Below are 21,907 nucleotides of genomic sequence, written 5' to 3' on the forward strand. Positions count from 1 at the left end.
CCAGTCAATACAACCTTGTTTGATGTGTGTTTTTGTTTAAAGATACCTTATTTAATATATACTGTTGATTCATTAACACTGAACTCAGGCCAACAGGACTATATATAAGAGTTAAGGTTGTTTAACACAACTATTTTTTTCATAAGGCACCTCATAATCTTCTTATGCATCAGAACACTAGATAGCATATCAGCATTATGCATAGGGACCATTGTAAACAGCAAAATTACTAGCACAAAGCATAAAAATGTGAAAAACAGCATGAAAGAGAGTGAGAAAAGGACACCCTGAGAGCTAAAATAAGAAGGCAGAACAAACATCACTTTGTTTGACCTGAGCTGGGTGTGTATGCTTCAGGTAAATCAAATTTTTTGCCACTTTGTACATGTCCATAAATGACTGTGAAAGTATTGACTTTGGGGTTACAAATAAATTTTAGTGACTGTGGATTTGCAAATATAGACCTTGCAAATAATGAGGATCAACTGTATTTATGTGTGTATATAAACATACACACATATATATATACATGAATTTTTTTTCATTCCTGCCTGGAATGCATTTTAATTTCTTTTCTATCTGTTCTATCTTTTTAACAGAATGCATTTTAATCTCCTTTCTATCTTTTCTATCTGTATTCTAACTATTCAGCTCCCTGCTTGGATGTTATCCTATCTCAGAAACCGTTTCCAGCTCTCTTAAATAGTCATTGAGTATGATCTCATATCCCTGTGTACATGTCTTTTATAATATTTTTCACATTTTGTGTTAATTCTTTGCCAAGATTCTCTAGACTGTGAGCTCCATAATGACAAGGACCTTTTCTCATTTACCTCTGTATCCTTAGTGATCAACACAGGGACTAACACATAGTTGAAATGAAATAAAAAGAAATTTTTTTTTTGAGATGGAGTTTCACTCTTGTTGCCCAGGCTGGAGTGCAGTGGGTAGGCTTCTGTAAAATTGACAGACAGGGGAAAACCCTGTAAAGTGGTTGGTTGCAGTTGTTTAGTAGGTAAGGACTAAAATTAGTTGATAAAGCAGTGGCAGGATTTGAGAGGATTGACTCCAATTTTGAAAGAAGTTCGATTGTGGGCAAAATTTTCTCAACCAGCACTGTATGCTACAGAGAAGGCTTTTATGAAAGGAAGAGTCAATAGGTGTGGCAAACTTCATTGTTGTCTGTTGTCTCTTTTTTTTTTTTTTTTTTTTTGAGGCGGAGTCTTTGCTCTGTCCCCCAGGCTACAGTGCAGTGGCGCAATCTGAGCTCACTGCAGCCTCCACCTTCCAGGTTCAAGCAGTTCTCTTGCTTTAGCCTAGTGAGTAGCTGGGATTACAGGTTCCTGCCACTGAGCCTGGCTAGTATTTTTGTATTTTTTAGTAGAGACGACGGGGTTTCACCATCTTGGCCAGGCTGGTCTCAAACTCCTGACCTCGTGATTCACCCGCCTCAGCCTCCCAAAGTGCTGGGATTACAGGTATGAGCCACCCCGCCTGGCCTGTTGTCTTATTTTAAGAAATTATTACAGTCACTCCAACTTTCAGCAATCACCACCTTGATCCGTCAGCAGCCATCAATTTGGAAGCAAGACCTTCCACCAGCAAAAAGCTTATCACACTCTGAAGGTTTAGATGATTGTGAGCATTTTTTATCAATAAAGTATTTTTAAATTAAGGTATGTACATTTTTTTGGCATCATGCTGTTATACACAATAGACTACAGTATAATGTAAACATAACTTTTATATGCCCTGGGAAACCATAATGTTTGTACAACTCACTTTATTGTAATATTTTTATTTTGCAGTAAAGCAATATTTGTTTTATTGTGGTAATCTGGAGCTGAGCCCATAGTAGCTTTGAGGTATGCCTGTACTATAGTTTCTTTAACCTGTTTCCTTATTGATGTTGTTTTGTTCCAGTTTGGGGCTATTAGAAACAACATGGCAATGAATATTCTTGTTAATGTCTTCTTATGCACATATGTAAATTTTCTCTAGTTATGCTTGGGAGTGGATTGCTGAATCTAGGTTATGCACATCTTGAACTTTATTCTATAGGGCATGCAGTGTGCCAGATATTATTCTAAGTACCAAATGTAAATATAAATATGTACCTCACAACCATCCTGTGAGGTAAATATTATTTTCCCTGTTTTACAGATTGGGAAACTAAGACACAAAGAGATTAGGTGACCTGCCCAAATCACATAGCTAGTAAGTAGCAGATCCAAGCAATTTGATTCCAAAATCCAGGCTTTTACCACCACATCATGCCACAGCATGATGCTTTTACATTCTGGGAATGAATGCATGTATTTTTCTGCTGTATGCTTATCTAATCTCTTCAAATCTTGGTTCTTTTTCAAAGTTTGATGTTGTTTAATCAAGGGCGAAAATATTCACTAGAAATATCATCATCATAAAAAATTGTGAATATGATCAACACGAGCCACTGCCTTGACTTTGATCAATAGTCAGGAAACTAAACTACCAATGTTCTTCCCCTTTTGAACAAATTACATTGCATTTTTTGATTACATAACTACTGAGGTGTTCTATTAAAAAATAAAAAATGGGCTGGGTGTGGTGGCTCACGCCTGTAATCCCAGCACTTTAGGAGGCCGAGGCAGGTGGATCACCTGAGATCAGGAGTTCGAGACCAGCCTGGCCAACATGGTGAAACCTCATGTCTACTAAAAATACAAAAACTAGCTGGCCATGGTGGCGTGCGCCTGTAGTCTCAACTACTCAGGAGGCTGAGACAGGAGAATCACTTTAACCCAGGAGGCAGAGGTTGCAGTGAGCCAAGATGGCCTCACTGCACTCCAGCCTGGACAACAGAGTGAGACTCTGTCTCAAAAAATAATAATAAAGATAATAAAATATGAAAAATTAAAATATAATTATTTTATAACAGCTAAAAATTCCTGTTCTGTAATGTAGCTTAATATTTCAGACTACTGATTGTATTATACATTAGTAATAAAGATTAAAAGAATGTTCTAAATTGTGGAAAGTGAGGAAAAGGAGAAGAAATGAGAAAATAATAGATTTCTATATAGAGTTATAGAAGTAGCTCTATGTCTGCATAGTTTAATGCTGGTTGGAAATTTCAGACTACTTTGAGAGTGTAAGAATTTTTTTCATTCTTACTGCTAAGATAGGGTTGCAGTCCATTTAAAGTTTGTTATAGATCTTTGTGGGAGAAAAAAAGGAAGATAAATGTTTGAGGTTTTTTTTCCTTTGTAAGTTCTTTAGCTAAACCAGCTATGCTGCATTGTATGAGTGGATTTAGGATGTTAGGGATCCTTCACCATTTTTTTTTTTAGAATAAAATATACCCATTAAGTATCATTTATTTAATCTAGCATGTGGGATGTGAAGCATTTCCCACAGAAGTCATTTGTCTCTGTCTATGGAAAGGCCTTCCTAGGGAACAGTTAATGAGATTGCTTTTTCTCCTGACTCCTTTATGCAGTTTCTGAATCCAAATTATAAATTTATCTTGCAATATTATACTTCTGATGATGAACTTACCGACAGTAACAATCAACTGCCATCATTGTTTTGCTTCAAAGAAAAACTTAATCCTGCCTGGCACAGTGGCTCACACCTGTAATCCCAGCACTTTGGGAGGCCAAGGTGGGCAGATCACGAGGTCAGGAGTTCAAGATTATCCTGTTCAATGTGGTGAAACCCTGTCTCTACTAAAAATATAAAAATTAGCCAGGCATAGTGGTACGCACCTGTAGTCCCATCTACTCAGGAGGCTGAGGCAGGAGAATCGCTTGAACCTGAGAGGCAAAGGCTTCAGTGAGCTGAGATTGTGCCACTGCACTCCAGTCTGGGTGACAGAGCAAGACTCTTTCTCAAAATAAAAGGAAAACTTAGTCTTTCAAAATGCTGACATTTTAATCTTTCAGATATAGGCATTGTGAAGCAAAAAATAATAAATAATAAACAATGGAAAATATTTATTAAAGTATATTAGAAACATATAGATCCATATTGTCATGTTTAGTTGGATAACATCACAAATTTATATGTGCAAGAAATATAAAATTATTTTATTTCCTATAAATTTTTTTTTTATTGAGACAGAGTCTCACTCTGTTGCCAGGTGCCAGGCTGGAGTGCAGTGGCGTGATCTTGGCTCACTGCAACCTCCGCCTCCCAGGTTCAAGCAATTCTCCTGCCTCAGGCTCCCAAGTAGCTGGGACTACAGGTGTGTGCCACCACGCCCAGCTAATTTTTGTATTTTTTAGTAGAGACGGGGTTTCACCATGTTGGCCAGGATGGTCTCGATCTCCTGACCTCGTGATCTGCCCGCCTCGGCCTCCCAAAGTGCTGGGATTACAGGTGTGAGCTACCTCGCCCGGCCTATTTCCTATAAATTAAATTAAAAATGACTTTGAATTGCCCAACCTGGTAAAATAAAGATTTATATCAGTCATTATGGGAACACACAGAAAAGAATATGTCTTTCTTCCTTTCCTTCCTTGGTCCTCTCCAACCTGAGTAGCACGAAAACCTAAGAATCTTTTAGGAAAAAGAAAGCAAACAGGAGATGGGCCCACTTGTCTGCAGTTATCACCATCATGGACTGATACCCTTATAGAAAAAGTTCATGCTTCAAGTCTAATGACATTACTGCTTTCTGGTCAAGCTTGGGCATGAGAAACTCTGCTGATTGTGAGTCCCCAGTACCTACAGTTCAGGCTCCCAAGATACTCCATATAGCCATCTTCTTTGAGGTTTTTGTCATTTCCTTGGGAACAGCCAGGAAGTAGGGTTCAGGTCACAACTATCCCTGGTGTTGCTACACATTTTTCCAATTTGGGGAAGTTGGGTTTAGCAGGCTATTCCCCTGTCTCCCTTACAGTTCTCAAAGCTTTTGCCTTTATCTCAAGCTTCCAGAAAATAAAAGTTCAAAGGCAGATTATCTACAAAGAGCTTCTGCTTTCCACTCCGTAACTCATATCTTCTGTAAATAATAGAACCTGAAGACCTGGTTACCTGTTTAGAATGAGGAAAGGGGAAAAGAAGTAGAGAACAAATAAAAATTAAAATCTTAATAAATTGTCCTGCCACACTGACATGCACACCCACAGATATAAACATACCACTTTTCTGCCTAGTCCTGGCTTCTGGGTTGTTCAATTTTTATTAAGCACTAGTAGGAAGAGGGCCTAGAGTATTATAGATTAATCTGTATTTATGAATAATTGAGAACTGACTAATAAAATGGGCAACTTCAATATTATGTTTACTTCTTGTTGTAAAAATCAGAGTAAAGTTTTGTTACCTAGGGTTCTCTCCTCTTCCCTTGCCAATTATTAGAAAAGTATTACTTTTCTAATAATATCATTGTGGAGGACTTTCAACAGACACTAAAGGGTAGCAAAGTAGCACAGATCTATAATGAGTCATAGAAACCAGATCTGATAGTATTATGACTTTTACTTGAATTTGAAATAATTTTAATAACAGCCAAAAATCATTGTTGAGGTCTATACTATTCTGAAAGCTGAGATAGAGAAGAAAGGTGAATATATGTCCTTACAAGGATCTTGCAGATAGTGAAAAATATGTGAATACATTTATAATTATGACATAATAAATTTAAAAGTTGCCATGAAAGCATAGAAGTGGAAGAAGGCTACTGAAGAAGGTAAGGTTTTAACTGAGTTTTAGGGCCAAGTAAGTGTTATTGACTAAATGAAGAAGAGAAGTTTAGGCTGAGGAAATGGCATCTATGAGGTTGTGTTAACATGAAACAACATAACACACAGTTACGTGTACCTCTACTATGTAAATACTTGCATATAGCGGGAGTAAAGGGTATCTAGGAGGAATGGGGTGAAGGCAGAGACAGCATGGGTCAGATATGCTAAGTTAAGCATATCTTGAGTGTCTCTTGCCACTGAAACCTTGGTGGAATAAAATCTGAAAAAAACTTACTATAATTCCTCCCTTTACTATTTTGTTAAGTTTATGTTACCTCTTACATGGTTAATTGTAAGTTCTTAATAGTGCTGTCCCATGGAGAAAATATCTCTTTTTTTTTTTTTTTTTGAGACGGAGTTTCGCTCTTGATACCCAGGCTGGAGCGCAATGGCGCGATCTCGGCTCACCGCAATCTCCGCCTCCTGGGTTCAGGCAATTCTCCTGCCTCAGCCTCCTGAGTAGCTGGGATTACAGGCACGCACCACCGTGCCCAGCTAATTTTTTGTATTAGTAGAGACGGGGTTTCACCATGTTGACCAGGATGGTCTCGATCTCTTGACCTCGTGATCCACCCGCCTCGGCCTCCCAAAGTGCTGGGATTACAGGCTTGAGCCACCGCGCCCGGCCCATGAGAAAATATCTCTTAGCACCACAATGACATATGAATAAGTGATCCTGACATTTTATCTTACTAATTATCTGTTACTTTTTTTTTTTTTTTTTTTTTGAGAGGGAGTTTCGCTCGTTACCCAGGCTGGAGTGCAATGGCGCGATCTCGGCTCACCGCAACCTCCGCCTCCTGGGTTCAGGCAATTTTCCTGCCTTAGCCTCCTGAGTAGCTGGGATTACAGGCACGCACCACCGTGCCCAGCTAATTTTTTGTGTTAGTAGAGACGGGGTTTCACCATGTTGACCAGGATGGTCTCGATCTCTTGACCTCGTGATCCACCCGCCTCGGCCTCCCAAAGTGCTGGGATTACAGGCGTGAGCCACTGCGCCCGGCGAAATTGTTTTATAATAGATCTTTCAGTAAGTTTCAGAGTAAATTAAAAAATGAACTTCTTGCCTCTTTAATGGTGTTATTAGAAAGGGATCAAGTCATTGTAGCTTTGCAGATTAAGCGCCAAACAGAGAGAAATCAATTGCATTCTCTTTACCTTCTTCTTCTTTTTAACATTGTTTTTAAGACTGAGCACAGTGGCTCATGCCTGTAATCCCAGCACTTTGGGAGGCCAAGGCAGGTGGATCACCTGAGGTGAGTTCAAGACCAGCCTGGTCAACATGGTGAAACCCCACCTCTTTAAAATACAAAAATTAGCCACTCATGGTGGTGGGCACCTGTAATCACAGCTACTCTGGAGGCTGAGGCAGGAGAATTGCTTGAACCTGGGAGGCAGAGGTTTCAGCGAACCAAGATCATGCCACTGCACCCTAGCCTGGGTGACAGAGCAGGATTCTGTCTCAAAAAAAAAAGTTTTTAGAGACAGGGTATCACTATGTTGCCCAGGCTAATCTCAAATCCCTGGTCTCCAATGATCCTCCTGCTTTTCAGCCTCCCAAAGTGCTGGGAGTAACACAGAAAACCCTAAACAGGAAAAGTGAACACACAGGGAATCTTGCACCATCTAATTTAGTGGATTAGGGGAAACTGTGTAGATATCCATCTCTAATGCTTTGAAATTGTATCTACTTTTGTGAGGTCTCCCACTGGTCTGCAGCTACTCCTTCATATTTTCTGCTTCACTTTCTGATTCTCTGTTGTTTTCTTCTGACTGTTGGATATTTTCCCTTAGACCAGGCTGCTTAGATAGCTCTAGCAACTAGGTACAGTCAAATGTCATATAATAAAAATCAGTTACAACTAGGAAGTATTTTAAAACATCAGCAACTGGAAAGCTAATTTAGTGGTTTGTTTTTTCCCAAGCAGCAGGTGCCAAGTAAGCTAATTTAATTTCAACTATTTGTCTACCAACAAGGCTACTTAAGTAGACTCTGTCTGTGTTCAAAGCAAGCTGGGCTAATGTCTTTGGCTTCATTAAGTTACTCAGTATTTACAGATGATATGCCTACTTTTCTGATTGCAGTTAGTGGGAAGGTAAGAGAGATAATAGGTATAATGCTGCTTAACCTATATAAAGTAGAGAATAATTTAGATATAGTGAGAAACTATTAAAATTCCTAGGGGATAGGATAAAGGCTGATAACTAATCTAAATTTTTTATTTTTTTTTTCGGAGACGGAATCTTGCTCTGTCACCCCGGCTGGAGTGCAGTGGTGCAATTTCAGGCCACTGCAACCTCTGCCTCCTGGGTTCAAGCGATTCTTCTGCCTCAGCCTCCTGAATAGCTGGGACTACAAGCCTGCGCTACCATGCCCGGCTAATTTTTGTATTCTTAGTAGAGACAGGGTTTCACCATGTTGGCCAGGATGGTCTCGATCTCTTGACCTCTTGATCCACCTGCCTTGGCCTCCCAACTTACTGCTAGGATTACAGGCATGAGTCACTGTGCCCATCGCCCCCGCCCCCCCCGTTTTTTTTTGTTTTGTTTTGTTTTTTTGAGATAGAGTCTTTTTTTATTTTTTTGAGATGGAGTCTTGCTGTGTCGCCAGGCTGGAGTGCAGAGGCGCAATCTCGGCTCGCTGCAGCATCCGCCTCCTAGGTTCAAGTGATTCTTCCACCTCAGCCTCCCAAGTAGCTGGGACCACAGGCGCGTGCCACCATGCCCGGCTAATTTTTGTATTTTTAGTAGAGACAGGGTTTCACCATGTCGGCGAAGCTGGTCTCTATCTCTTGACCTTGTGATCCACCCACCTTGGCCTCACAAAGTGCTGGGATTACAGGCGTGAGCCACCACGCCCGGCCTGAGATAAAGTCTTGCTCTGTTGCCCAGGCTGGAGTGCAGTGGCGCAGTCTTGGCTCACCACAACCTCTGCCTCCCAGGTTCAAGTGATTCTCCTGCCTCAGCCTTCTGAGTAGCTGGGATTGCAGGTGCATGCCACCACACCGGGCTAATTTTTGTATTTTTAGTAGAGATGGGGTTTCACTATGTTGGTCAGGCTGGTCTCGAACTCCTGACCTTGTGATCCGCCTGCCTTGGTCTCCCAAAGTGCTGGTATTACAGGTGTGAACCACCATGCCTGGCCTCAAGCCCACTTTCAAATAACAGTACACCATTTCATTGATAGTGTGAGTACATTATAATAATAAAATAATTCTAACTCCTACTTGCCATCTATCTCTTATATTGTTGTTATTTATTTTACCTATACATAAACATATCCTTAAGCACATAGATATATGTATACACATAAGATATATACATATTCATAATCAAATGTATTGTTGCCATTATTATGGATAAAGTGTTAGGTTGGGTCAATTAAGAATAAGAAAAATAAAAGCTTTAACTTTTATTCTTACTTATTCCTTCTTTTGTGCCCTTTTCTTTTTTATGTACATCTCAGTTCTGACCTGTATCAATTCCTTCTTTCCAAAGAACTTCTTTTTTTTGAGAGAGAGTTTTGCTCTTGTCGCCTAAGCTGGAGTGCAGTGGAGTGATCTCAGCACACTGCAACCTCTACCTCCTGGGTTCAGGCGATTCTCTTGCCTCAGCCTCCTGAGTAGCTGGGATTACAGGCGCCCACCACCACACCTGGCTAATTTTGTGTTAGACACACACACACACACACACACACACACACACACACACACATTTTTTTAGTAGAGATGGGGTTTCGCCATGTTGGGCAGGCTGGTCTCAAACTCCTGACCTCAGGTGATCCATCTACCTCTGCCTCCCAAAGTGCTGGGATTACAGGCGTGAGCCACTGTGTCCGGCCCCAAAGAACTTCTTTTAATATTTCTTGCAAGGCAGATCTACTAGCAACAAATTTCCTCAGTTTTTTTGTTTGTCTGAGAAAGTCTTTATTTCTCCTTCACTCTCTCCTTCACTCTCCCCTCCCCTTCCGCCCCCACTGAGACAGGTTCCCACTCTGTCACCCAGGTTGGAATGCAATGACTGACCATAATTCACCGTAACCTTGAACTCCTGGTCTCAAGCAGTCCTCCTGCTTCAGCCTCCTGAGTAGCTAGGACTACAGGTACATGCTGCCACACCTGGATATCTTTGTTTCCTTTTTGTAGAGACAGGCTCTTGCTATGTTGCCTGTCTGGACTTGAATTCCTGGCCTCCAGCAATCCTTCCAAAGCACTGGGATTATAGGTGTCAGCCACCATGGCTGACCTCTCCTTTACTTTTGAAGGAATATTGCAGGGTACCGAATTCTAGGTTGGTGGTTTTTTTCTCTCAACAGTTTTTTTTCACTCCATTCTCTTCTTGCTTGCCTGGTTTCTGAGGAAAACACAGATACAGTTCTTGTCTTTGCTCCTCTATAAGTAAGGTGTTTTATTTTTCTGGCTTCTTTCAATATTTTATTCTTTATCCTTGATTTTCTTCATCTTTTTTCTTTCTGAGACAGAGTCTCACTCCTCTGTTACCCAGGCTGGAGTGCAGTGTTGCAATCTCAGCTCACTGCAACCTCTGCCTCCTGAGTTCAAGTGATTCTCGTGCCTCAGCCTCCCCTGGGATTACAGGCACCTCTACTATGCCTGGCTAATTTTTTTTCGAATTTTTAGTAGAGACAGGTTTCACCATGTTGGCAAGGCTGGTCTTGAACTCGTGACCTCAGGTGATCCGCCCACCTCAGCCTCCCAAAGTGCTGGGATTACAGGTGTGAGCCACCGCGCCCAGCCTATCCTTGATTTTCTATAGTTTAAAAATGATATGCCTAGGTGTGTTTTTGTTGTTGTTGTTGTTGTTTTGACATTCTGCTTGGTGTTCCAAAATTTCTGGGTCTGTGGTTTGGTGTTAAGACATTACTTTGTGGAAATTCTCAGTCAATATCCCTTCCCCCTCCCCCCTCCCCCCTCCCCTCCTTCCCCCCTTCCCCCCTTCCCCCCTTCCCCCCTTACCCCTTTCCCTTTTCCCTTCCCTTTTTGTTTTTTGACAGAATCTCACTCTATTGCCCAGACTGGAGTGCAGTGATGCTATCTCGTCTCCTGTAACCTCCGTCTCCTAGGTTCAAGCGATTCTCCTGCCTCATCCTCCCAACTAGCTGGGATTATAGGTGCCCACTATCACGCCTGGCTAATTTTTGTATTTTTAGTAGAAATGGGGTTTTGCCATGTTGGCCAGGCTTGTCTTGAACTCCTGACCTCAGATGATCCACCCACCTCAGCCTTCCAAAGTGCTGGAATTACAGGCATGAACCACTGCACCCGGCCATCATTATTATTTTAAATATTTCTTCTGTTACTTTCTGTCTTTCCTTTTTTTTTTTTTTAACTAGGCAAAGAACTTTATTAACCTTAGTTTCAAACTTGATTCCCAGGCTTCTTCGGCTTAATTAGCTGCAAAGAATGAATTGTGTATAAGCAAAAAACTGAAAAGAACTGCAGTGTCCAAGGGGCTTGGGCTTAAAAATATTAGAGATCTAGATTTTATCAGATCCATAAACAAAAATTTCTTAAAAAGCAGTCATAATATAAAACAGCAGCTCCCAGTAACTTCTTCAAGTTTTATCTTCAGAAGCTGACTCAATTCAGTTTGCCTTATTCTTGGAAGCCTCATCAAAATTCTCCACAAGATCTGGAACTTCATCATCATCCTCCTCTCCAGTAGCAAGTGGTGCTTTTCCATCCACAGATTGTTTGGGCAGAGCTTCAGCCAGTCTCCTTAAACTAGTCAGACTGTGTGCCCCAAGCTGGTTTAAGATGCTGGGTAGCATTTCTGTCAGCTGCTTTGTCTCAGCATGGCCTGTAAAGGTGAAAGTGTTTGCTGCCAGAGATGCCTGAGCTTTAGGGTTGTTAAAGTGGATCACTGTTCCTTGGTTTGTAAACACATTCACCTCTTCAATACCAGAGATATTGTTTACCCCTAACTTCTTTAAGGAGAACTGAAGTTTTTTATCATCTGCTGTGGCTGTTCTATGAACCACCTTCTTCTTTCTGTGAGCAGTTCCTTTCCCACCAATGCACACTTGTGCCTGCAGTTTGGCGAGTTCTTCCTGGTTCATGATTGTTTCTTTCATCTTGTCAGAGTGGATAAGGGGTCATGTCGGGGACTATGGTTGGCGCTCAGGGGGTCTCGGGTGGACCAGCTGAGATTAGGCGCACCCTGTCTTTCCTTTTGCCTGGTATTTATATAATGAGTTGCCTCACAGTTCTTGAATATTCTGTTCTTTTTTTTTTTTCTTTTAAATGAATGAGAAGTTCTTATGTTGCCCAGGCTGGCCTCGAACTCATAGCCTCACCTCCTCAAGCGCCAGGACAACTGGCCTGAGCCACTGAGACTCCCTGTTCTGGGTTTTTTTTTTTTTAGTATTTGTTTTCTTTGCTTTTCAGTTTTGGAGGTTTCTATTGTATATCCTCAAGCTTAGAAGTTCTTTTCTAAGCTAAGTCTAGGCTACTCATAAGCCCATCAAAAGCACTCCTCATTTCTTTTACAGTATGTTTTATCTCTAGGATTGATTTTGGTTCATTCTTAGGGTTTCCACCGCTCTGCTTACATTGCCTATCTCTTTGCATGTTGTCTATTTTATCCATTAGAGCCCTTAGCATATTAATTATAGTTGTTTTAAATTCCTGGTGTGATAATCCCAACATCTCTACCATATCTAGTTCTGATACTTGTTCTGTCTTTTCAAAATGTGTTTTTTGCTTTTAGTATGTTTTGTAATTTTTTCTTAATAGCCAGACATGATGTATAGGGTAAAAGGAACTGCTATAAATAGGCCTTTAGAAATTCAGGGAAGCATTCTAGAGTCCTATAATTAGACTTCATTCTTTTAGTGAGCCTGTATCTATGGATTATGAGCTTTACATATGGTTTCAGGGTTTGTTTTGTTTTTTTCTTCCCCCTTAGATGGGACAAGAAGGCTAGAGTGAGCTAGAGATGGGTATTGCACTTCCTCTAGGTCAGTTAAGCTCTGATAAACCCCAGCAAGTTAGAGTCTGGTTAGCTAGTTTATCCTGAAGGAAGACATTGTTAAGAAGACCAGAGTGGCCGGGCGCGGTGGCTCACGCCTGTAATCCCAGCACTTTGGGAGGCCAAGGCGGGTGGATCACAAGGTCAAGAGATGGAGACCATCCTGGTCAACATGGTGAAACCCCGTCTCTACTAAAAATACAAAAAATTAGCTGGGCATGGTGGTGCGTGCCTGTAATCCCAGCTACTCAGGAGGCTGAGGCAGGAGAATTGCCTGAACCCAGGAGGCGGAGGTTGCGGTGACCCGAGATCGCGCCATTGCACTCCAGCCTGGGTAACAAGAGCGAAACTCCGTCTCAAAAAAAAAAAAAAAAAGAAAGAACACCAGAGTGCTCTGCCACATTTCAACATGGTTCCTTTCCCTCTCTTCTTGCCAGATGCATGAGGGGACTTTTCTCTGATATTCACTGTGATGACCTGGTAGAGCTCCTGGAGGTGAAACTCATAAAAGTGTGGGGAGCCCCTCTGACTGGGTTTTCCTGGAGTTTTTGACTCTCAGACTTCTACACCTCGCCTCCAGCAGTTTTTCAATTAGTTTAGGTTTTCTTACCCTGGACCTGGTTCCTGTGGAGGTTTCTGATGGATATGTTTTATAATTCTCTGTATACATCTGTCCAATTTTAGAGGCAGTTGTGACCTCACTTCTCTTAAGAATCTAAGAAGTGTTGTTGGTTTTGCAGTTTGCTTAGCTTTTTACTTGTTGTTAGGTTGGAGTGGACACTTCCAAGCTTCTTACAAGTGGAACAAAAGCTGGAAGTCGTCTTCTATTGTTAAAATAATTTTCTTCACATTTTTTCCCTTTATTTTAATTGTAACAGGAATCGGGGATAACACTTAACCTTTTTGTGTGCTACAGAATAGTGAAGTGAAGTTCTTACTAAAGATTGGAGTAGTCCTTAAGACCAGATGAAATAAGCAATGATCTATACATGATTTCAAAGGGTCAGTTAAAGGATGTTCAGGTGCATTTAAAAGTATCTCTACTGGTTAATAATAATATCTAAAATCGTAGCACTAGAGGTTTATTTCTTTGTTTTATTGTTTTGTTCTTGTTTAAATGCAGATAACCCTGAAGGGTTTTCTTTTGTATGTTTTTAATATAAGGTCATTCATTCATTCAACAAATATTTATTGAATGCCTGCCATATATTAGATGCTGTTCTGGGTGCTGAAGATGTGAACATTATTGATTGAGTCCCTATGGAGGGCAAGAGTGAGATAGACAATCATTCACAAATAAATAATAAGAAAGATAACAAGAAGGTTCTTTTTTAAAGAGAGTAAGAAAATCCTCTCTAATGTTACATTTAAGCAGAGACTTGAAGGAAATGAGGGTATGAACCATATGACTGTCTGAAGAAAATTTGTTTCAGGCAGAGAAAATGATGCAAATGCAAAGGGCCTGAAGTAAGTGCATAATTGGTATGTTTGAGGAATAACAAGGAAGCCAGTGTGACTGGAGTGGATTAAGGAAAGAGTAGCATTGTAGGAGACAGTCAATGTGATACTGTGATTTATAGTAAGAAATAATACCTTTGGTCTTCCTCACCATTTCCTGACACACAGCTCCTAAAACTCTCAGAATCTCCAAAGTGATGTGTCTTTTTGTATGATAATGTTGGCTGGTGGCTCCTATATGACCTCAGGATGGGGAGGCTGGTTGCCAGGGAAACAGACCATATGTCTAAAAGATTGAAACTTTTGGCAGCGCAGTGGCTCACACCTGTAATCCCACCACTTTGGGAGGCTGAGGAGGGTGGATCACGAGGTCAGGAGTTCAAGACCAACCTGACCAAAATGGTGAAATCCCATCTCTACTAAAAATACAAAAATTAGCCGGGCATGGTGGTGGGCGCCTGTAATCCCAGCTACTCGGGAGGCTGAGGCAGAGAATTGCTTGAACCCGGGAGGCGGAGGTTGCAGTAAGCCAAGATCGCACCACTGCACTCCAGCCGGGGTTACAGAGCAAGACTCTGTCTCAAAAAAAAAAAAAAAAAGATTGAAACATTCAGTCCCACTTCCTCTAACTCCTACATCCAGGGAGGGGAGAGGAGCTGAAGATTGAGCTGGTCAACAGTGGCCAGTGATTTAATCAATCATGCATACATAATGAAGCCTTTGTAAAAACCCAGAAAAGGACTAGATTCAAAGAGGTTTTCCTGCTGGGGAGGGTAGCACACCTTTAACTCCACAGGGACAGAAGCTGCTGTGCTTGGGACCCTTCCAAACATCACCCTAAGTGTCTCTTCATCTGGCTATTCATTTGTATCCTTTAAAATATCCTTTGTTGATGCCATTTCTTACCATTTGTACAAAAAAAAATAAAATATCCTTTGAAATAAATTGGCAATAGTAAGTAGAATTATACCTGAGTTTTGTAAGCTACTCTAGCAAATTAATTGGACCTGAAGAGGGAGTCATGAGAACCCCTAATTTATAGCGAATTGATCATTCTACCTATCTCCAGGTAGATGGAGTCAGAATTGATTGAATTATAGGGCACTCACTTGGTGTCTGTTGGAGAATTGCTTGATGTATGGGAAAAAAACCCCACACATCTTGTGTCAGAATTAACACGTTGAGTGTTGAGAGTAGGAAAAGTGATTTTTCCCATGTCCTACAGTTAGCAAGGTAATGAGTGAATTTATAAGTATCTAGCCTTGAGCAGATTTTTAAAGAAACAAACTTTTAAATTTTGGATAATTTTAGATGTACAGGAAAGCTGCTAAGTTAATATGATAATCACCCAGTGGGTTCTTCTTGCCTACTGCATAGAGCTGATTTACTGAGACAGCAGTATTGCAATAGAGAAACAGTGTAATGAATGTAGAGCCAGCTGAGCAGAGGACAGGAGTTTATTACTCAAATCACTCCCCCTGAACATTCAGAGACTAGGGTTTTTAAAGGATAATTTGGCAGCAGGGAGGTAGCAGAATGCTGATTGGTTGAGTTGGGGATGAAATCATAGGGGAATCTAAGTTGTCTTACTGTCTTCACTTCCTGGGTAGGATTGCAAGACCAGCTGAGCCAGTTTTACCTGTCCAGGTGGCACCAGCTAGTCCATGAAAATAGAGGTGTGAAAAATACCCAAACACAAATCTTAGGTTTTATAATCATAGGAGCAGTTGAAGAGGTTACAAATCTTGTGACCTCTATACATGGCTGCTAAACCACAATTGTAACCTCCTGGCTAATTTGTGAATTTTACAAAGGTGGTTTTGTTCCCTGAGCAAGAAGGGTATTACCATCTTTGTTTTATTTTATTTTATTTTTACTTTTTAACATTTTTATTTTAAAAATGAGGTTTCACCATGTTGGTCAGGCTGGTCCTGAACTCCTGACCTCAGGTGATCCGCACGCCTTGGCCTCCAAAGTGCTTGGATTACAGGCATGAGCCACCACGCTCACCATCTTTGTTTTAAAGTTAAACTAAATTTCTTCCATGGTTAGCTTGACCTCTGCCCAGGAGTGAATAAGGACAGTTTGGAGGTTCGAAGCAAGATGGAGTCAGTTAGATTAGATTTCTTTCACCATCATAATTTTTCCATGTCAGATTTTTCTCACTGTCATAATTTATGCAAAAGTAGTTTCAGTTTCAATATTACCATCTACCTCTTACTATTTCCCCTAATTTTGACATCTTACACTATCATGGTATGTTTGACAAAACTAAGAAGCCAAACAGCATTTGTTCGTTACTGTTAACTACATTCCAGACTTATCTTGTATTTCATCAGCTTTTCCACTAATGTCCTTTTTCTGTTCCAGGATCCAATCCAGGATACTACATTGCATCATGTTTCTTTATTATTTTGCAGTCTGTGACAGTTGCTCAATCTTTCCTTGTTTCCTATGAGCATAGCAGTCTTAAGGAGCTCTAGCTGGGTGGTTTATAGAATGTTTTTCAATTTGGGCTTATCTGATGTTTTCCAAAAGACTAGACTGGGGTTATGGGCTTCTGGAAAGAATACCACAGAGGTAATAGACCCTTCTCCAGGAGGTAGTGTTAACCCACATCCCCAGTCTTGAGTGTGGGCTGACTCGCTTCCTAAAAAAGAATATGGAGAAAGCTGGTAAATACTACCTTAACCAAGTGATCAAAGTTACTATCACTATCAGTGATACTATGTTGATATGATGTGATGAGTCCAACAAATTTTGATACAGAGATAACTTGTGAACAAGACCTGTTTTTAGAGAAATCTTTACCCACTTTACAATTTTCCATAGACTAAACTCAGTAAAAAGTACATATAATCTATAAGAAAGTTATTTTAAATCGAGATTTTTGACATTTCTCTTTGTCTTCCACAATTATTTATTAGTTAACACCCAAGATTGTTGTCATTTGGTAGTGTCTGTATGGGAGAGAGGAAAAGAGAGAGGAAGAGAGAAGGAAGGAACAGACTTTGGCTGCTTTGCTGCTTTTGTAGTAATCCACAAATACATCATATCAGTGGTTGTAATTCTTACCAGAAAGGGATTCCAATCTAGACCCCAAGAGAAGGTCAAGAGAAGGTTCTTGGATCACAGTGCAAAGCAAAAGCAAGTTTATTAAGAAAGTAAAGGAATAAAAGAATGACCATCCCATAGACAGAGCAGCCCCAAGGGCTGCTGGTTGCCCATTTTTATGGTTATTTCTTGATTATATGCTACACAAGGGGTGGATTATTCGTGCCTCCCCTTTTTAGATTATATAGGTTAACTTTCTCATGTTGCCATGACATTTGTAAATTGTCATAGCACTGGTGGGAATGTAGCAATGAGGATGACCAGAGGTCACGCTTGTTAAAGTCTTGGTTTTGGTGAGTTTTAGCCATCTTCTTTACTGCAAACTGTTTTATCAACAAGGTCTTTAAGACCTGTGTCTTGTGCCGACCTCCTCTCTCATCCTGTGGCTTAGAATGCCTGGCTGTCTGGGAATGCAGCCCCGTGGGTTTCAGACTTATTTTACCCAACGCCTATTCAAAATGGAGTTGCTGTGGTTCAAAAGCCTCTGACACAATGACCACAGACTATATTGAATCATGTATGGTCAGTAGATTGTTAGTTTGTAAAAGCCCTGAATTATTATTATTTTGAGATGGCGTCTCACTGTGTCGCCCAGGCTGTGGAGTGCAATGGCGTGATCTCAGCTCACTGCAACCTCCGCCTCCCGGGTTCAAGCAATTCTCCTGCGTTAGCCTTCTGAGTGGCTGGGACTACAGGCACCTGCCACCAGGCCTGGCTAATTTTTGTATTTTTAGTAGAGACAGGGGTTTCTCCATGTTGGCAGGCTCATCTCAAACTCCTGATCTCATGATCTGCCTGCCTTGGCCTCCCAAAGTGCTGGGATTACAGGCGTGAGCCACCGCACCCAGCCGAAAGCCCTGAATTTTACATCTTTATAATTCCCATTTAACTCAGAGCTGGCTATATTAAGTGACATTTTTTATAGCCAAATGGTTACCTTTTTGTTGCAAATTTAAGAGATTTTCAAATGTTGATCTCTATTAAAATGCACTGTAGCTTACCTACTTGGCAATGTGGAATGGAATGAATACCGAATTTGTAGATTGAAGATTTGTGTTCTAGGCCCTATCCCGTTACTTCCTAAATATAACTAGGGCTAATTCACTTCTCAGTTTTCTTTTTTTAATTTTTGTTTTGTTTTGTTTTGTTTTTTTCTTTCAATTTTCTCATCTATAAAATTGGTATAATCATACTTCACCTTTAGCTACGCCTAGTATTCAACATGCATCATCAGAGTTTTTCTATTTAAATCATGTTGTGTGTTTTTGTTTGTTTGTTTGTTTGAGACAAGGTTTCTCACTTTATTGCCCAGGCTAAACTCAAACTCCTGCTCTCAAGTGATCCTCTCACCTTAGCCTCCTAAGTAGCTGGGACTACGGACACATTTCACTGCATTTAAGTAGATTTTAAAGGCCATTAAATAATTTGGAAAAAATGATTTCAAGCATAGCATTCCTAACAATTAAGCAGCTATTAACTGCTCCTTACAGGTTGTTGTAAAGTTTAAAAGAGAGCATATACATAAATGTCTGGCACATAATAAAGTTTGAATAAACAGAAAGTAATAGGAGAGAGATAGAGTTTTCTATTGTCCTGTTTCCCTGATCCTATTTAAGTAAATATTTAATTCAGCCTTGTTCATTCTCCATAGGCCTTTGCTTATAAATTCCTGTCAATAAGAAATTATAGCTTAAGGATGAGCTTGCTGTCATTAAAAAAAAGAAATTATAGCCCAGCACAGTGGCTCACACCTAAAATCCCAGCTACTCAGGAGGCTGAGGCAGAAGGATTGCTTGAGCCCGAGAGGTTGAGGCTGCAGTGAGCCATGATGACACCACTGCACTCCAGTCTGAATGGCAGAGGAAGACCCTGTCTCAGAAAAGAAAGAAAGAAATGACAGAAGCTAACTAATCAGATGTTAGGGATACTATAGAGAGAATTCCTACTTGCAAATTGAAAGTTGACTAGATGACTTCTGTGGTTCCTTCCGATTCTATGATTTTGCTTTAATACATATTGTACCTATCTCTTAGGATTTAGTTGAGAACTTTAAGGGCTGAGATAGTATATGTGAAAACCATTTGAAAACATAAAGTACTATACAAATATGTGGTATTATTATATAAGACTAGTAAACTAGTCAACAGAGATTCCCTCAGTAACTATAAGAACTATCTGTGGCCAGGCATGGTGGCTCATGCTTGTAATCCCAGCACTTTGGGAGGCCAAGGTGGGTGGATTGCTGGAGGCCAAGAGTGTGAGACCAGCTGGGCCAACATGGTGAAACCCCGTCTCTCTACTAAAAACACAAAAATTAAATGGGCATGGTTGTGTGTGCCTGTAATCCCAACTACTCAGGAGGCTGAGGCATGAGAATTATTTGAACCCAGGAGGCAGAGATTGCAGTGAGCCGAGGTTGCACTGCTGCATTCCAGCCTGGGCAACAGAGCAAGACTCTGTCTCAAAAAAAAAAAAAAAAGGCCGGGCGCGGTGGCTCAAGCCTGTAATCCCAGCACTTTGGGAGGCTGAGGCGGGTGGATCACGAGATCGAGACCATCCTGGTCAACATGGTGAAACCCCATCTCTACTAAAAATACAAAAAATTAGCTGGGCCTGGTGGCGCGTACCTGTAATCCCAGCTACTCAGGAGGCTGAGGCAGGAGAATTGCCTGAACCTAGGAGGCAGAGGTTGCGGTGAGCCGAGATCACGCCATTGCCCTCCAGCCTGGGTAACAAGAGCGAAACTCCGTCTCAAAAAAAAAAAAAGGAAAAAACCTATTGGTATTCATTAGAAATTAAAAGGTATACATAATGTATTGAGGTTTGTTTTGTTTTGTTTTGTTTTGTTTGGTGAGGCCCAGAATTTATTGTATTAATAATTGTTACCATTGTTTGTTATCTATTTCTGTTTGTTTTCTTAGCTAGAGGATTGTAGCACTTTTTTATTGCATACATTCTCCTATTTCTTACACTCCATTTACTCTGTGACAGTTTTTCCTAAGGCAGTGGCCAGATGTGTTATTGTGGTTCAGGTTATAATTCAGCATTTCCATCAAGGAGACATCTTTCTGAAAACTATTTGGAAATAGACAATAGCCCTCTGCAATCAAATTCACTCAGCTTGATGCCACTACTCTTGGTTTAACATAAGCAGCACAGAACCAATTTTATGGTGAATTCGGAAGAGAAGCTATTGCTGGAAAGTAAAATGACTTTGAGCCCTTCTATGATATCTACTGCCAAGTATTTCTTCTTCTCATTATGAGAATAATACATACTTTGTACTGTTGTGGTTCTTCTGCATAAAAAAAGTTTTGTGTTTTTTTTTTTTTTTTTTTTTTTTTTGAGACGGAGTTTCGCTCTTGTTACCCAGGCTGGAGTGCAATGGCGCGATCTCGGCTCACCACAACCTCCGCCTCCTGGATTCAGGCAATTCTCCTGCCTCAGCCTCCTGAGTAGCTGGGATTACAGGCATGCGCCACCATGCCCAGCTAATTTTTTGTATTTTTAGTAGAGACGGGGTTTCACCATGTTGACCAGGATGGTCTTGATCTCTTCACCTTGTGATCCACCCACCTCGGCCTCCCAAAGTGCTGGGATTACAGGCGTGAGCCACCACGCCCGGCTAAAAAAAGTTTTATAACCCCTTTTTTTTTTTTTTTACTTTTGTCATTTTTCATTCTCTGACCAGATCAGATCTTTTCAAAGTCAAACTGTAATTTTATTATTTAGTTCCCTATGGAGTAGCAGTTAAAGAAAATCATGGTAAATTACTCTATTCTTAGTTGTAATTTTATTTCACAACTATGAATAAAAGCATTTTCCAGGTAGGGCGTGGTGGCTCATGCCTGTAATCCCAACACTTTGGGAGGCCAAGGCAGGTGGATCACGAGGTCAGGAGTTCAAGATCAGCCAGGCTAAGATGGTGAAACCCTGTCTCTACTAAAAATTAGCCGGATGCAGTGGTTTACTCCTGTAGTCTCAGCTACTTGGGAGGCTGAGGCAGGAGAATCACTTGAACCCGGGTGGCAGAGGTTGCAGTGAGCTGAGATTGTGCCACTACACTCCAGCCTGGACGACAGAGTGAGACTGTATCAAAAAACAAAACAAAACAAAACAAAACACATTTTCCTAGATATTTTCCTTAGAATTCCTGAAAACGGTTTCTCAGATCTTTCTCAGTATTAAAGCCATTTTGTTCCTAGTTGCTGTAATTTTGTTACTTCCCCCATCAGCATTCCTATTTCTTTTCATTTCTAAAATTCTTTTGGTTTATTTTCTGAGTTTAACAGTGGGAAATCCATTTGACTGTGCTCACCGCAGGTAGTAAGTACTGTGGTAGTCACTGGATTGGTTTCTTTGGATGGTTAAAAGAATAAGAGGGTAATTAAGCTTTTCTGAAGCTGCCAACTGTATTGGAGGTTTGGTGTACATTTAAGGCTTATTTAAAAATAGTTCCTTCAGAAACTGAACTATTAACCAGTAGAATTCCTAAGGGCATATTCTTTTTATCAGGTAGAGATTACTTAGATTACTGGAATTTGTGTCAAATAGATTTCCTCTTTCATATAAGGCTAAGTCTAATGCTATACTATCTCATTCAGATTTGTAATATTTAA

General features: G+C 40.6%; 2 protein-coding genes across 3 annotated transcripts in view; one reads left to right on the plus strand and one right to left on the minus strand.

Moving 5' to 3' along the window:
- Window positions 1–21,907, plus strand: part of PPM1E (protein phosphatase, Mg2+/Mn2+ dependent 1E) — a 237,057-nt gene that overhangs the window by 147,311 nt on the left and 67,839 nt on the right. The gene's annotated exons all lie outside the window — the stretch shown is intronic.
- Window positions 11,138–11,820, minus strand: LOC105725782 (transcription factor BTF3-like). Its single transcript, XM_064378043.1, has one exon. The coding sequence runs from the start codon at window positions 11,818–11,820 to the stop codon at window positions 11,332–11,334; it is 489 nt and encodes a 162-aa protein (XP_064234113.1). The 3' UTR covers window positions 11,138–11,331.

Source organism: Aotus nancymaae, unplaced genomic scaffold, assembly GCF_030222135.1.
Source record: "Aotus nancymaae isolate 86718 unplaced genomic scaffold, 86718_ANA_hifiasm-v0.15.2.pri h1tg000018l, whole genome shotgun sequence".
Classification (NCBI taxonomy): Eukaryota; Metazoa; Chordata; class Mammalia; order Primates; family Aotidae; genus Aotus; species Aotus nancymaae.